The sequence below is a fragment of the Terrapene carolina genome, unplaced genomic scaffold (genome assembly GCF_002925995.2).
Source record: "Terrapene carolina triunguis isolate 2854851 unplaced genomic scaffold, T_m_triunguis-2.0 Scaffold406, whole genome shotgun sequence".
Lineage (NCBI taxonomy): Eukaryota > Metazoa > Chordata > Testudines > Emydidae > Terrapene > Terrapene triunguis.
In genome coordinates, this window is record NW_020664757.1 from 3016300 (window position 1) to 3029803 (window position 13504).

Here is a 13504-nt window from a genome sequence, read left to right on the forward strand (position 1 = left end):
CTGGTGAACTGGTGCAGAGGAGAGGATGAGGATTGTAGTTCACACTCTCAACAGACACATCAGAATTGCTGTTTGGAAGTGGATGGGTGTGAGGCAGAAGGCTGAGAAGTGGATAGTTTCCTTCTCTGAAACCTCTGCCTTCTTAGGTGTGGTTCATATCATAGGTGCCAACTCCGTATGCGCTCTGGGGCGGGAGCATTCACAGGGAAGAAATGGTGGGTGCAGAGCACCCACTGGCGGCCCCCCATCAGCTCTCTCCCCCAGCACCTTCCGCCCGCCAGCGGAAGCCCCGCGGTCAGATCAGCGCCTCCCCGTCCCTCCCTCCCTGCGCCTCCCGCCTACCACAATTAGCTGTTTTGCAGTGTGCAGGCAGGAAGCTGGGAGGAGGGGAGAGGAGCGAGGACGTGGCACACTTGGGGGAGGGGGCGGAACTGGGCAGGAAGAGGTGGGGCGGGGGTTGAATGGGGGGAAGAGGCAGGGCAGGGGTGGAGCAGGAAGAGGCAGAGCTTCGGTGGGGCCTTGGAGGAAAGGTGGAGTGGGGGTGGGGCCTGGGGTCAAGCACCCCCCAGCATTTTGAAAACTCGGCGCCTGTGGTTCATTTGCCCTCTGAGGGAGGAGGAATTGGATTGGGTGGGATCTCTGTGCTGTCTGGGACTTGCCGAGTTTTCTCTTGTATGAAGGGGGTATAAATGCCAAGAGAATGCAAAGTCACTCTGGAATCCTTCAATATTCACAGAGGCTCATCCATCAAATCCGTGAACAATTTAGAACCGTTGAAGGGAAGTTCCTCGACCATGGTTTGAACCTTCTAAGGGAAACCAGAGAGCTGGAGCCAGGAGGCTCTTCTCATTACCATTGCTGTGGCAACTGAACGAGTGGCGGTGTCAGCAGCATCGAGGGAGGCTTGCAACATTGTTCTGGCCAATAGCTAGGTCTCTGCCACAATCACTTGAAACTGCTCCCTGTGTTCTGCCAATAGGTGGTCGACAAAGGAGGTGAGTTTGGTATAGCTGATGTGGTTATATTTTGCCATCAAGGCCTGATAATTGGCAATTCTGAACTGAAGAGAGGCTGAGGAGTAAGACTTTCTCCCTAATAGGTCCAGGCACTTGTGATCTTTATCATGAGGTGTTGATTTACCATGGTGCTGCCTACCACATTCCTTCACCACATCTACTATCAGGGAGTTAAGTGAGAGGTGGGAAAATAAAAACTCTGAGTCCTTTGCTGAGACGTAGTACTTCTTGTCTGCTCTTTTACATGTAGGGGGAATGGAAGCTAGTGTTTGCCAAACAATCTTTGCTGGATCTAAAACAGCCTCATTAACAGGTAAGGCTATATAGGCCTCTGAAGTGGAGGGTATCAAGCTGCTTATGATGAAGCTCAGTAACCTCCTTTTAGTTTGGACTAATTCAGTCTCCCTCTTGTACTGTTTCCCATCAACATTTGTTATTATTTGTTATTGTGAAATCTTATGAACTTTCACATACTTTTTACAGTTGAGTCCACAATTAGGGTAAATTGGTAGGTTCAATTATCATAATAGAGCTCAGCACTATTGTATCTAAACTAAAAACCTACTGCCTGAGAATAAAAAACAAAATTAAAATGTACCTTTTTAAAAACGAGAGTAACAGTAACGCTAGTGAATACTAAGTTCCAATTACTAAAAAGTAACATCCTATCTAAGCAACAAAGAACTATAAAAGGGATATTGATGTTGTTCCATCTGCTCTGCCTAGGGTGGTTGCAAAGAACTGAGTGGAAATTAGGGTCTCAGGCTCTTTATACCCTTGGGAAGGGTATGCGGAGTGTGAATGCGACCCCTACTACACACTGCTAGTGAAAATGTTGCAAACTATTGTGCTGGGGTGCCCAACACACCACGAGTGGGATCCACATGTGCAGTGATCAAAGAAGAACAATTACCTGCTGGTTTCAGGAATTATGGAGTCTTTGTTTCTCCACAGAGTTTTCATGATCTCCTGCACTAGTGGTATTAGAAGGGATATGGGGTACCCTTCCTGTATTCTAGGGAAAAATGATACATGGTGGTCTTCCATAATCTTCTCTTTTTCAGACACATTTATAAATACTTCGTGATCACTGGGTTCTTCCCAGGCCTGACCCTGGAGTGTTTACTTTTTATTTTAAACTTATTGGGATTTTGTCTCCCAGAAACTGAATAGTTCCTGGGAGACAAACTTAGAATCAAAGTACAGTATAAGCTAGGCATGGGCGTGAGACACTGAATTTGTGTACTTGGGAGATCAGACTAGGTGTTCCAGTTCAGACCCATCTCTAGTGTAAGCATTCATGAACCTGGGAATCAGAGTTCCAGATAACTTTTTATTTGTTTCATTGTGGTTTTTTTTTGCAAAGTACTTACTTCTAAATCGGAAGAGTTAAATTCATATGGGACATTCCAGCCCAAAGCTCCATATTTTTTTCTTTCATGGACTACAGCATTGAAGAAACACAGGCTGAACACCAGCTTCTTCCATGATAAGCCACATTCAACCTTGTTGAAGATAATTTCCGTTACCTCTCCGCTGCCACTGTATCCAAATGTCTGAAGTAATTTTCCCTTCAGACCCTGAGGTGGTTCTATTGCCATCTTTAAAAAAGAAAAGAGGGAAACAAGGCAAGTGTATTACTATTATATTTTCTGAATAATATGCTGCAGGCAGATGGATGAGAGCAAAACAAATCTAACAAAACCCTTTCACTTTTTTTTAGTGGATTAGTTATTGAATTGGATATGATCAATCGGAAAGAGAGAGAGATTACTTACAAGTAACTGTTGTTCTTGGAAAGTGTCGTCCCTCACACTTATGAGATATAATGCTCCTTGTGTTGAACTGTGGAATTTTATTAGTGATCAATATTCATTGGTGCTAGTCATCTGACCCCCATAAGGATCCATAAGACTTGAACCACGATCCTCAGGTCCCCAAGCTCCCTTCGTATTTTGGCTACCATCTGGCGACTTGCTAGTAACTGGTGGGCTCAGTGGCTAATGGAACCCTAGACCCACCAGAGGCATCAGCAATCGAAGTCCTGATTGGATGAGTGCCCGGCCCCACCTATTGGTCTGGCTGTGTTATTTAAACCAGAAGCAGACACAGGAAGTTATCTGTGCAACTGGGTAGTTGCTACATTGAACCCTGCCTTCTTGCCTGACTCCTGAGCCATGCTTTCCTGCCTTGTCCCTGGTTCCTGCTTCCCTGTCTGCTCCTGATTCTGGTTTTCCTGACCTAGTTCTTGCTTTCCTGCCTTGTTCCTGATCCATGATTCTGACCCTTGACTTGTTTTACTGACTCCTAACTCTGACTCGTAGTTCTGACTGGCCAAACCCTTCATGCTACCCGTTCACCCCCTGCTCTCCCCGTGGAGGATTCCAAGGGTATAAAAGAGGGTGTGGCTCCAACCACCCTTCAATTCCTTTGCTACTTTTGGAATTCTTTACCTGAGACTCCAAAGAAGAGGGGAAAGTGAGTAGGGAGCGTGAATATACAGAAGCAAAATTCTCAAAGAACAACAGTTTCTGGTAAGTAACCTCTCTTTCTTCTTCAAATGGCCTCCATATATTCCCACTTGTGAGAGATTAGCAAGATGTATAACCCCGGAGGAAGTTGGGCTGATAAATCTAGGTGAACAAGGACTACAAACTGTCAACATGAGCATCAGCTGTAGATTGCAATACAAGAGAATGTTGGAAGTGATTATAATTTAATTCTCCCATATCAGACCTCAGCAAAAGACATTTTTATTTCAATATATTTACATACAGGGCTTCAAGCAACAGCCGTGCAAATTCTACAAAAAAGATAGAAGGCCTGCAATGGATGTATCAACAATACTGAGACCTCAGGTCGATTGCGGGGAATCCAGGGACTTAGGCACTTCATTAATTGTGCCGGAACCTCAGTGCTAATAGATCAACCCAGAGGGATCCAGGTGCTTTGATGCTACATCAACAATATTGGGACATCAGCATCAAATTAGGCTGACCCTGAGAAATCCAGGGAACCTTAGCACACATCAAGGGTGCTGGAATTAGACTGACCCAGAGGAATACAGGGACTTTGACACCGCAACAAGGATGCTGACCTTGGTGATGAATAGGTCAATCTGGAGGGATCAGGAGACTTTGGCAGCATGTCAACTGTGTTGGTATCTCAGTACTGAATTAGACCCAGAGGGATCCAGGGACCTCGGTGCTGGTTGGCACCAGGACCTTGGCATGGGGCTCACCCAGATAAGATCACGGAGATGGGCGTGGCTTAAGCCAGGGACACAGCCACTTTAGGTTAATGGATGGCCAAAATTGATGCTGGATTTACACATTGCCAGACTTAGTCAACTGGGCCTGAGGATCCTCCCCTGTCAGTAGGAGAGTTTGAGGTGGCCCTCCCACTCCTGCGGGTCATCCAGATGATACCTGTGCCCCTTGGGTACCATTTATTCTTTATTCTTCAAACTGAAGAAACCTGTGCTGTTAATCTAACTGACTAAAAAGAAAATAGTCACAAAGGACAGAATCAAAAGAAAGAAAAAGATGAGGAAAGCATCACACACACTATGTGATTCAGGATCACTGCACCTTCAGCAGTTAAAAAAGAACTGAAGGGCATCTGAGACCACTCCCCCTCCATGGATGCCATTCACTAGAAAAAGTCTGCAACATGATGCCAGGGGTGCTGAATCCCACAAGTGGGAATAGAGAGGACACTTGAAGAAATCTAGATTTCATTAATGGCTGACTACAACTATCCTTTTGAAAACCAGTGGGTTAGACACTACTATTTTCACCATTTTTGCATAAGCAGGGCACTTTTTCTGAAAACATTACACAATATTCTGTAGGATATAATGTAAATAAACAACTCATTAGTTTTCAATTACACTGCTTCTGAAGAAATATTTTAAAATAAACAATTCATATAAACATATAATAATTAATATATACATATTTTCTGAAATGTGAGTATCAATATTCAGCAGAGATTATTTTGTTTTTGCCATCATGGTGGTCATGTGGTCATAAATTTAGGAATTAAAGTGGAACTATTAATCCTTGAGCAGATGGAAATAAACCATGGAAGTGTTAAATTTGGGCCTAATTACTCAGAGTAATATATGAAGAACTACTGCACTTTATAAAAATTTCTGCTTTATAAAAAAATGGGATCTCTGCCATTGAACAACCACCACTTTTGGGAAGAAGCACAGCTGTTATGTTGCCCTAACAGGAAACCCAAGTAAATTTAACTGCAGTACTGAGGACCTGATTTTTTAGCTGATAGTCTTCTGAAAAGTGAATGCGGTGTGAAGCTTAATCTCTTGGTCTGAGCAGGAGCTGAGGGCACTATGGAGGCTGCATCTGGGAGATGGACCACCTTGCATTCTTCTCAAATAGCCTCCTCTAGCTGACCCATCAGCACCATCCAGCTCTTCTTAGCCACAAGAATGAGCAAACCTAATGGCCTTAAAGGATGTGTATATATAAAATGATGTATTCCCAGAAAAATCACTCAAATTAAAAGAGTGGAAAATGGAGCACTCATCCACCAAGAAAAGATGAGACCATAAAAATTCTGTTTATTTCTTCAAGGGAAATAAGAGATTAAAGTGTTTTATTCATGAGCTCATCTTCTCCTAGAGCACATTCATTTTATTTCATTGCTACAACATATACTTGTATCAAACTCTTGAACATTTAAAAAACAAATCCAGGATGTTTGAATTCTAACTTTTTCTTGTTACTGCAAGAATAACATTCAGCTCACTTGGGGGAGGGGAATAAATCTTCAGTCATCAGACAGGTTTCTACTAAGCAAAGTAGTCTTTATAAATGTCTCCTTTTTCATATGGAGAAACAAGGCCATCTAGTTCAGAGTAGAATTGGGCTTTAGGTGGGGAGACTGGAGGAACTGGAGTTGAGTTCCCTCATGAAGGTTGGGTGGTGGAGTGCAGAATTTTGGTTTGGCTCTGTTTCTTGTTAAGATAATATTAATATTAGAATGAGAAATTTGAAATATTCAAATTGGGTATTCACAGCCAAAACCACAGCAACTTTCTGATTGTGGTGTTTTAGCAAATTATATCAACCCTTATTCATAGGCGCCAGGTTAGTATAATTTTTGGTAGTGCCCAGAATGGGTCCAAGCAGAGCCGTCCTGCTTTGGGGTGCCACACGCTTCGGGGGGACATGGGGTCCAGAGTGGCCTAAGGGGTTAGCGGGGGGGGGGACGGGGACTTGCGCTGGCAGCAGCGAGCGGCCCGGCCCCAGCCCGCCCCTTGCCCACTCCTGGCATTGCTTGGGGGGGGGGGGTGCAGAAGCAGGAAAGAGGCGGGGCAGGGGCTTGAGGGAAGGGGTGGAGTGGGGGGGGAAGGGGCGGAGCGGGGCTGGCTGGGGCCGGGTTGCTCGCTGCTGCTGGCCCCAGGCTAACACCCCAGGACCCCCGCTAATCCCTCGGGGTGAAGAGCCCCCTGGGGTGTTTGCCCCGGTCCATCCTATGGACAGGATGGTTCTGAAAATATAAGCTCAAACATTGGTGGAGCCCATACAACTCGCCGCCTATGCCCTTACCTTAAAACCTTTCTGCAGGATAGGTATGGGGAAAGAAGGATCAGGTGTGGAACTTAACCATAGTCTAAACTGAGGATCCATGTTTATGTTTGGCTGGGTAAATCTGTAAAGACAGATAGTTTGGTAACATAATTATTATTCTACCAAATATATAAGGCAAGATGCAAACTTTTAATAATAAAATTTCATTACCATTTGCTCAAGTAATTTAAATGAAACAACCTGGACAGAAATAATGTGATTTCTCCAGCTTTTGTCTTACTCTTCAAAGTAGTAAGCCTAGAAAGAGAGCTAGTGGGTCTTGCAAAAGAGAATCTGAATGTTCACATCATGGTCCAGTTCAGAAACGTGATGCTGTCCACTCACATTAGAACCTCTAATGATGTACTATAAGACTGGGAATTGTCATTCCTACCTGGTGGCTAAGTACTGGGGATTGCCAGGGTCAGAAAATACTCAGCTGCATTCCAAGTGAGTGGTGCAGTGGGTAGAGGAGAGAATTCAACAGCCCAACAGGTTCACAGATGCAAGGTGGATCCCCTTTCACTAATCTCTGGCAGCAAACCCCACAGCCCCTACCTTTTGTTCACAGATATACTGTGTGGTGATCTTCCCTTTTCAGATATTGTGGGTGAACTCATCACTCACTTCTGACAATGAATGGCAACTTCAGCCTATCTGCTCATGCCACGAGGGATCCTCCCTGGTCAGACTGATCTCTAGGGTGGTAATGGGGGACAGTTCTCTTGCCTTCAGGGATAAGAGTACCGGTGGGCAGCAATAGCAGCAACAGCTGTATTCCACTGAGCCTCCACTGAGGTCCAGGTCAGGAGCTGCTAGCTAAAATCCAGGAGTTGTACCCTTTCCCCAGAACTCAGCATGTGGTGGAACAGTGCAGACACCAATAGCTTTGACAAATCAGAAGCCTATGTGGTTTTCTGAGCATGATAAGTCCAACAATTATGATTGCAGACTAGAGGATTCTCTGTGTCTGGGAAAAGTGAGAGAAGGAAGGACTGTGAATTGGTAGTGGGTATTGTTCACCACAAACCTGTGGGGCTGAGTGACTGCGATATGAAAATACGTGTCCTTCAAGTCGAGGTCGCCATATCAGTCTGCTGGATCCAGTGAGAGGATGATGGAGGCCAAAGAGATCATGCAGAACTTGAATTTCTTCATGAACTTGTTGAGTTCTCGCATGTCCAAGATGGGCCTGAGGCCGCCTTTGGCTTTCGGTATTTGGAAATACCAGAAATAGAAGCCCTTGCCCTTCTGCTCCTGAGGAACCTCTTCCACTGCCCCTAGTGATAAGAGCGAGTGCAGCTCCCGTATAAGGAGTTGCTCGTGAGAGGAGTCTCTGAAGAGGGACGGGGAAGGGGGGTGGAAGGATGGGAGGGCACAGAATAGGATGGAGTATCCCCTCTCTACTGTGTGGAGCACCCAGCGGTCCGAAGTAATACGGGACCATGCACGGTAGATACTTCCTGGGAGGTTCATAGGCTCTCTGGCAGTAAAAGGGCGGAGAAGCAGGCTCTTGCTTATAAGGAGGTGGTTTGGAGTGCCTTCTCCAAGGTGCTGAGGTGTATATACTCAGGGACTGGAGGGTTGCATGAGAGTCCTGAAGGACTGTAGCAACTCATCCATTTTGTCACTGTACATGTTGTTAACCGCAAAGGGGGGATCCTCCATGGTAGGAATTTCCATGGGGAACCCAGAGAATTGAAGTCATGAAGCTTATCTCATTGCAACCAAAGTCACCATGCAATGCTGAAGCTTGGAGGGACAATCAAGCTATCAGCTTGTCCACTCACTCAGGCAATGGTCTGCAATTGTGTTTTAGGTTCCTGGAGCAGTTTGTTTCTGAACTCAGAAAACTTATTATAATTAATAAAATCATATTTGGAATTGAGGTCTGATAATTCACAATGCAGAACTGTAGGTTAGCTGAGATAAAACTCTTCCTATTGAAGTGGTCTAATCTTTTGGTGTCCTTGTTGGAGGGAGTAGAGCTAGGTTGGTGCAGTCTGTTACATTCAGTGACAGGCTGAATTTCTCTGACAGAGAGAATTTAGAAATGGAAGTAGCTAAGGAGTACTTTTTGGGAGCTGGAACCATGGAGGAAGTTGTGGCACTCCCATTCACCAGAGCAGGTCCAGTAGAAGAATATTTGGATCCAGGCAGATCTTGTTTGTCCAGGACCAAGTATAGGCTTGTCTATACTTTAAATAAGCCTCCCTTGCTTTTGAGTTCTTTTGGAAAAAGACCAACAAATAGAGCATTTGTTGGTAATATACCACTCACTCAGACAAAATAGGCATCTAATATGCCTGTCATTGAAGGGTATAGCCACCTGGCATGAAACCTGGTGATTTTTGCTCAACCATAAGATCTGAAGCCTGGTACCGGGTAACTAAAAGACAGAGTAAAAACTACGCAGAATGGAAACCTATCATAAACTACTGTATCCACACTAAAAGCAACTATATACAAAATGATTGTATTAACAATCACAAATGGGCAAGAGACAAATACTGTCCTCAGTTATGTCTCTTAGTCCTGGGTGGTATGAAGGAACCAAGAGTAGGTTGGCGTGGCTCTCCTCTTTATGCCCTTTGGAGAGGAGAATAAGGGCACTCAGGTTGTAGGAACTGCCCAATAGATATTGCTAGCCAAGAGTAGAATATATAAACACTCAAAGAAGAAAACTTTTTCTAGTTCCTCTTCGGAGACTTTATTCATACCTCTTGTGTTAAAAAGATTGATATTTGCATTTATATTGATTGCTTCAGATTTGGCTGGGTTAAGTTTATAACTTAATTTATATTTGAATATAAATAAAAGACTTACGAATCAACAATTGTACAAAGCCTGGGCATAAATGATGCAGCAAGATGGCAGTTTTGGAGGAAAACCCATTGTCCACTCAACAGCTGTGCTTTATGTATCAAATCTTCAGCTTTGCTTCCCTGACCACGTCCCAAAGAAACCATTTTCACATGCTGTGTGCTTCCTTTTATTTCCTGTGCAAGGCGCAGAAGGTGAGCTGCTGGGTCTATTCCTGTGCAACAACATGGAATTGATTTATTTATGCGGCTATAGCAGCCAAAAATTATCTTTAGAGTTACATATTTGAAAATGTGTCATCTTGAATTACCTCACCTGTAAGAATAGTACTCTCTGTTATTATTTTTGTAATATTATACATTTCATTATAAGGGAATCATGGGGTGAGGAAAAATGGATTATGTTATATTATCAGAAGAAAGCACTGAGACACTGATGAATAAGAATGATGGTTTGATTGTATTAGTTCAAGAATTTCTCACAATGGTAACTATCACAGCAAATGATACTGAACAGCAGAAGTACCTCTCATCAGGAAAATGCATATGTGGTTCAACCAACACTTTTGGTTAAGTTATTTAGTGTTATTTTAAATATTGAACAAATAATATAGGGCCAGATCACTAACTCCCATGGAAAAAACCACAAGGCAGTCTAGAAGGAGAAAAACTCTGCCCATCGATTTTTGGGGAATCCATTTAAAGCCAGGCCTTGTAACTCTGTGCTGCCTCCTGGTTCCTTATCTCTGGTGACGATGAGCAGGGCTTCCCCTACCAGCAGCTACCGTGAACCCAGTCTTAAAGGGGAATTTGAAGATTGGAGCAGAATTCCAAGGCCAGAGGTACTGGTGGATTGATGTGGAGCATCCCTCACAACCCTCCTTCTTCCTGTGATTTTTGTCTACTCCCAGTTTCACTCTTTGCTATTCAGTTTAACAGGAGACAAGGATAACATGAATGCAAAAGTTGGTAACACTCTAGGAAGCAGGGGCAACCTATTGAACATAAAAACTAAACTAGAATCTGAAAAGTAATGCTTCATAAACCAGGTTTTATGTGCCCCTTCTTAGTTTATGAGTCTCTCACCATGAGAATGAATAAATATTAATGGAGTGGTGGCACTGGAATCTTCATACACTTCTTTCAAGTTAATCCCTCCAGTCTGAAGATATCTGGCTCCTAATTTCTCAATAACAAACTCTCGTATTGCACTATTTAAACTTCCTGGTCTGAGAATTTTAATCTAACAATAAAATATGAAAGATGAGAGAACAAATTCATCAAGTCATTTAAATTAACATTAGCATAATAATTATGCCTGTAATAAAAATAAAGTCAGGTTGTTTTGTACAATACAGTTCTAAAAGATTCCAAAATCTCAACATTTGTGTTTTACTTAACCAATATTAATACCACTAGGTCATTGTATACCTCTCACTTTACATGAATCAAAAGATATCTACATGGGAAAGTAAAGCACTTATCAGGTAATATGGGAAGAAGTGCAATAAAATCAGGACTAGGAGCTGAAAAGAAGGCGAAAGAAATGTTATTTACCCCATGGTAACTGTGGTTCTTTGAGATGTATTTTCACACGGATTCCACTCAAGTTGTGCATGTGTCCCATGTGTGAGATTGGATTCTTTTGGATAGCAGTGTCCCTTGGGGTTGTACCTGTACTCTGAGATCCCTTGTGACCACCACAGCTGAGGGCATAAAGGGCAGGGTGGCCTCAAGAGCCACTCGGTTCCTTTGCCAACAAGATTCACAAGAGAACAGGACTCTGATTATCTGGGATGGAGGGTGGCTTGCAGAGTGCTGGAACAATTTGTGTAGTGGGGGTGCTGAGAACCACTAAATATAGACAGAAACACACTTGGATAACCTCTCTGTGGACATGGGTTGCCCTCTAACTTTTTCTGGGAAAGCCATAAATGGTCTGGGGGAAGAAGTGAATAACTTTGTTCCATTTAAGTAAAAGGATAAAGCTCTCACCTTCTTTAGTATGTGCTGTTTTATTTTGCCTGGGTTGCAGTGAGATTTTGGGGAAAAAATGGGAGATAGATTAATTGATTGAGATGAATTGATTGATTGAAACTACCTTAGGCAGAAATTTGGGATGAGGCCTAAGGATTACTTTGTCCTTATGGGGACATGAGGGCCTGTATTTTGCTGACTTTTCTAAGCTGAGATAATGGCCACCAGAAAAGGTGTCTTCATTGACAGATGACAGAAGGAGCAAATCGCCCTGGGTTTGATGGGTTTGATGGGAGTGGTCAGGATAATGTGGCAAGAGTTCTGTTTCAGCTTTCTCAAACTCTGGAAATTAAGTGAGTTGGTGGAAAGGTGAAGAACTGATCCAGCACTCAGGGAAAAAGAAAGATGTCAGCGAGCCTGGGTTTACATCCCTTCAGGAGCAAAACATCCAGCAGTTGCTGTTCCTGTATGATGTGAACAAGACCACAACGGGAAATCCTGACCTGATTAATATGTTGTGGAAAATGGAATTGGGGCCATTCATGGTTCTCTGAAAATGATCTGCTGAGTTGGCCTGCCAGAGTGTTCTGGAGTTGGAGAAGTATCTAGCACTGTGCTGATGAACTCTATGGTTCGAGTTGGGGTCACAGTGGACTTTGTCCTTGTTGACTCTGAGGCACAGAGATGCAAAGACCTGTAGAGTTACATGAATTGAGTTGAATATTTGCTGTGGGGATCTTCCTTGAACTAGCTAGTCATCCATATATAGACAAACTTGTATTCCCAGTCTGTATAGATGTGCAGCCACTATGGCTAGCAACGTGGTAAAGACCTGTGGGGACATCAAGAGGCTCAAGGGTAGGATGGAATATGAAACATTGAATAATAACCTTGTTGAGGCACTGGATGCCCAGATCCCTTTCTTCTTTGGAATTAGGATGTAATGAGAATAAAAGCCCTTTCTTCTGAATTCTAAGGGTATTTCCTACTTCTTGCCTCACCAGCATCTTGTGAGAGGGATTCTTGAAGAGAGACAAGGGGTAGGGGGGTAGGAACTGTCTAAAACTGGATGGAATACCCATTGGTTACTACAGGGGTGGCCAACCTGTGGCTCCGGAGCCACATGCAGCTCTTCAGAAGTTAATATGCAGCTCCTTGTATAGGCACCGACTCCGGGACTGGAGCTACAGGCACCAACTTTCCAATGTGCTGCAGGGTTCTCACTCAACCCCTGGCTCTGCCACAGGCCCTGCCCCCACTCCACCCCTTCCCACCCCCGCCCCTGAGTCTGCCATGCCCTCGCTCCTCCTCCTCCCCCCCAGAGCCTCCTGCACACCACAAAACAGCTGATTGGGAGGTGCGGAGAGGGAGGGGGAGGTGCTGATCAGCGGGGCTGCTGGTGGGTGGGGCGCTGGGAGCTGATGTGGGGCTGCTGACATATTACTGTGGCTCTTTGGCAATGTACATTGGTAAATTCTGGCTCCTTCTCAGGCTCAGGTTGGCCACCCCTGGGTTACTGTATCCAGAAGTCACCGGTCTGAAGTTATCCCATTCTCGGCTTTTTGAAAGAGGCAAAATCAGTTTCCAAAAGATGTGACAGAAGCATCCACAGGTAGTTTGAGCAGGCTCTTGATACTTGTGTCAAAACTGTGGGACAGTCAAGGAGATGGTGAAAGGGTGATACTTGTGGAATCTCTGTCTACCTCAAAGGCTCAGAAAGTCACTGCTGAGAGTAGTACAGGTTTTGTGGCCTTTGCCTATAGCAAGGCTGCCACCTCAGAGGCTGTTTCCCCTGAGAAGTAGGGACCTACAGTGCCTGGAATCGCAGGTCACTCAAATGTCCTTAGGTCTGTGAAGAACCTCATCAGTAGTGCTGCTGAAGAGCTCACAGCCCTTGAAAGGAAGGTTTGCTATAGTCATCTTGACCTCCCAAAGGATCCCAGATGCCTGTAGCTATGAAGAACATCTCATGAAGATGGCCATGGTCACAGTACTTACCATTGTGTCAGAAGCAATAAGAGTGGCCTGGAGGGATGTTCTCACAGTGAATTGGTCTTTGGTCATAAGGATCTTTAACTCCTCCTGATGA

The 13504-nt window shown here is 44.2% G+C and overlaps 1 protein-coding gene across 1 annotated transcript in view; it reads right to left on the reverse strand.

Moving 5' to 3' along the window:
* DNAH14 (dynein axonemal heavy chain 14) overlaps positions 1-13504 on the reverse strand; it is a 439459-nt gene that overhangs the window by 34383 nt on the left and 391572 nt on the right. Inside the window, 4 exon segments of the mRNA XM_029912981.1 lie at positions 2390-2617; positions 6596-6698; positions 9443-9653; positions 10525-10681. Of these exon segments, the coding sequence (XP_029768841.1) occupies positions 2390-2617; positions 6596-6698; positions 9443-9653; positions 10525-10681 (699 nt within the window).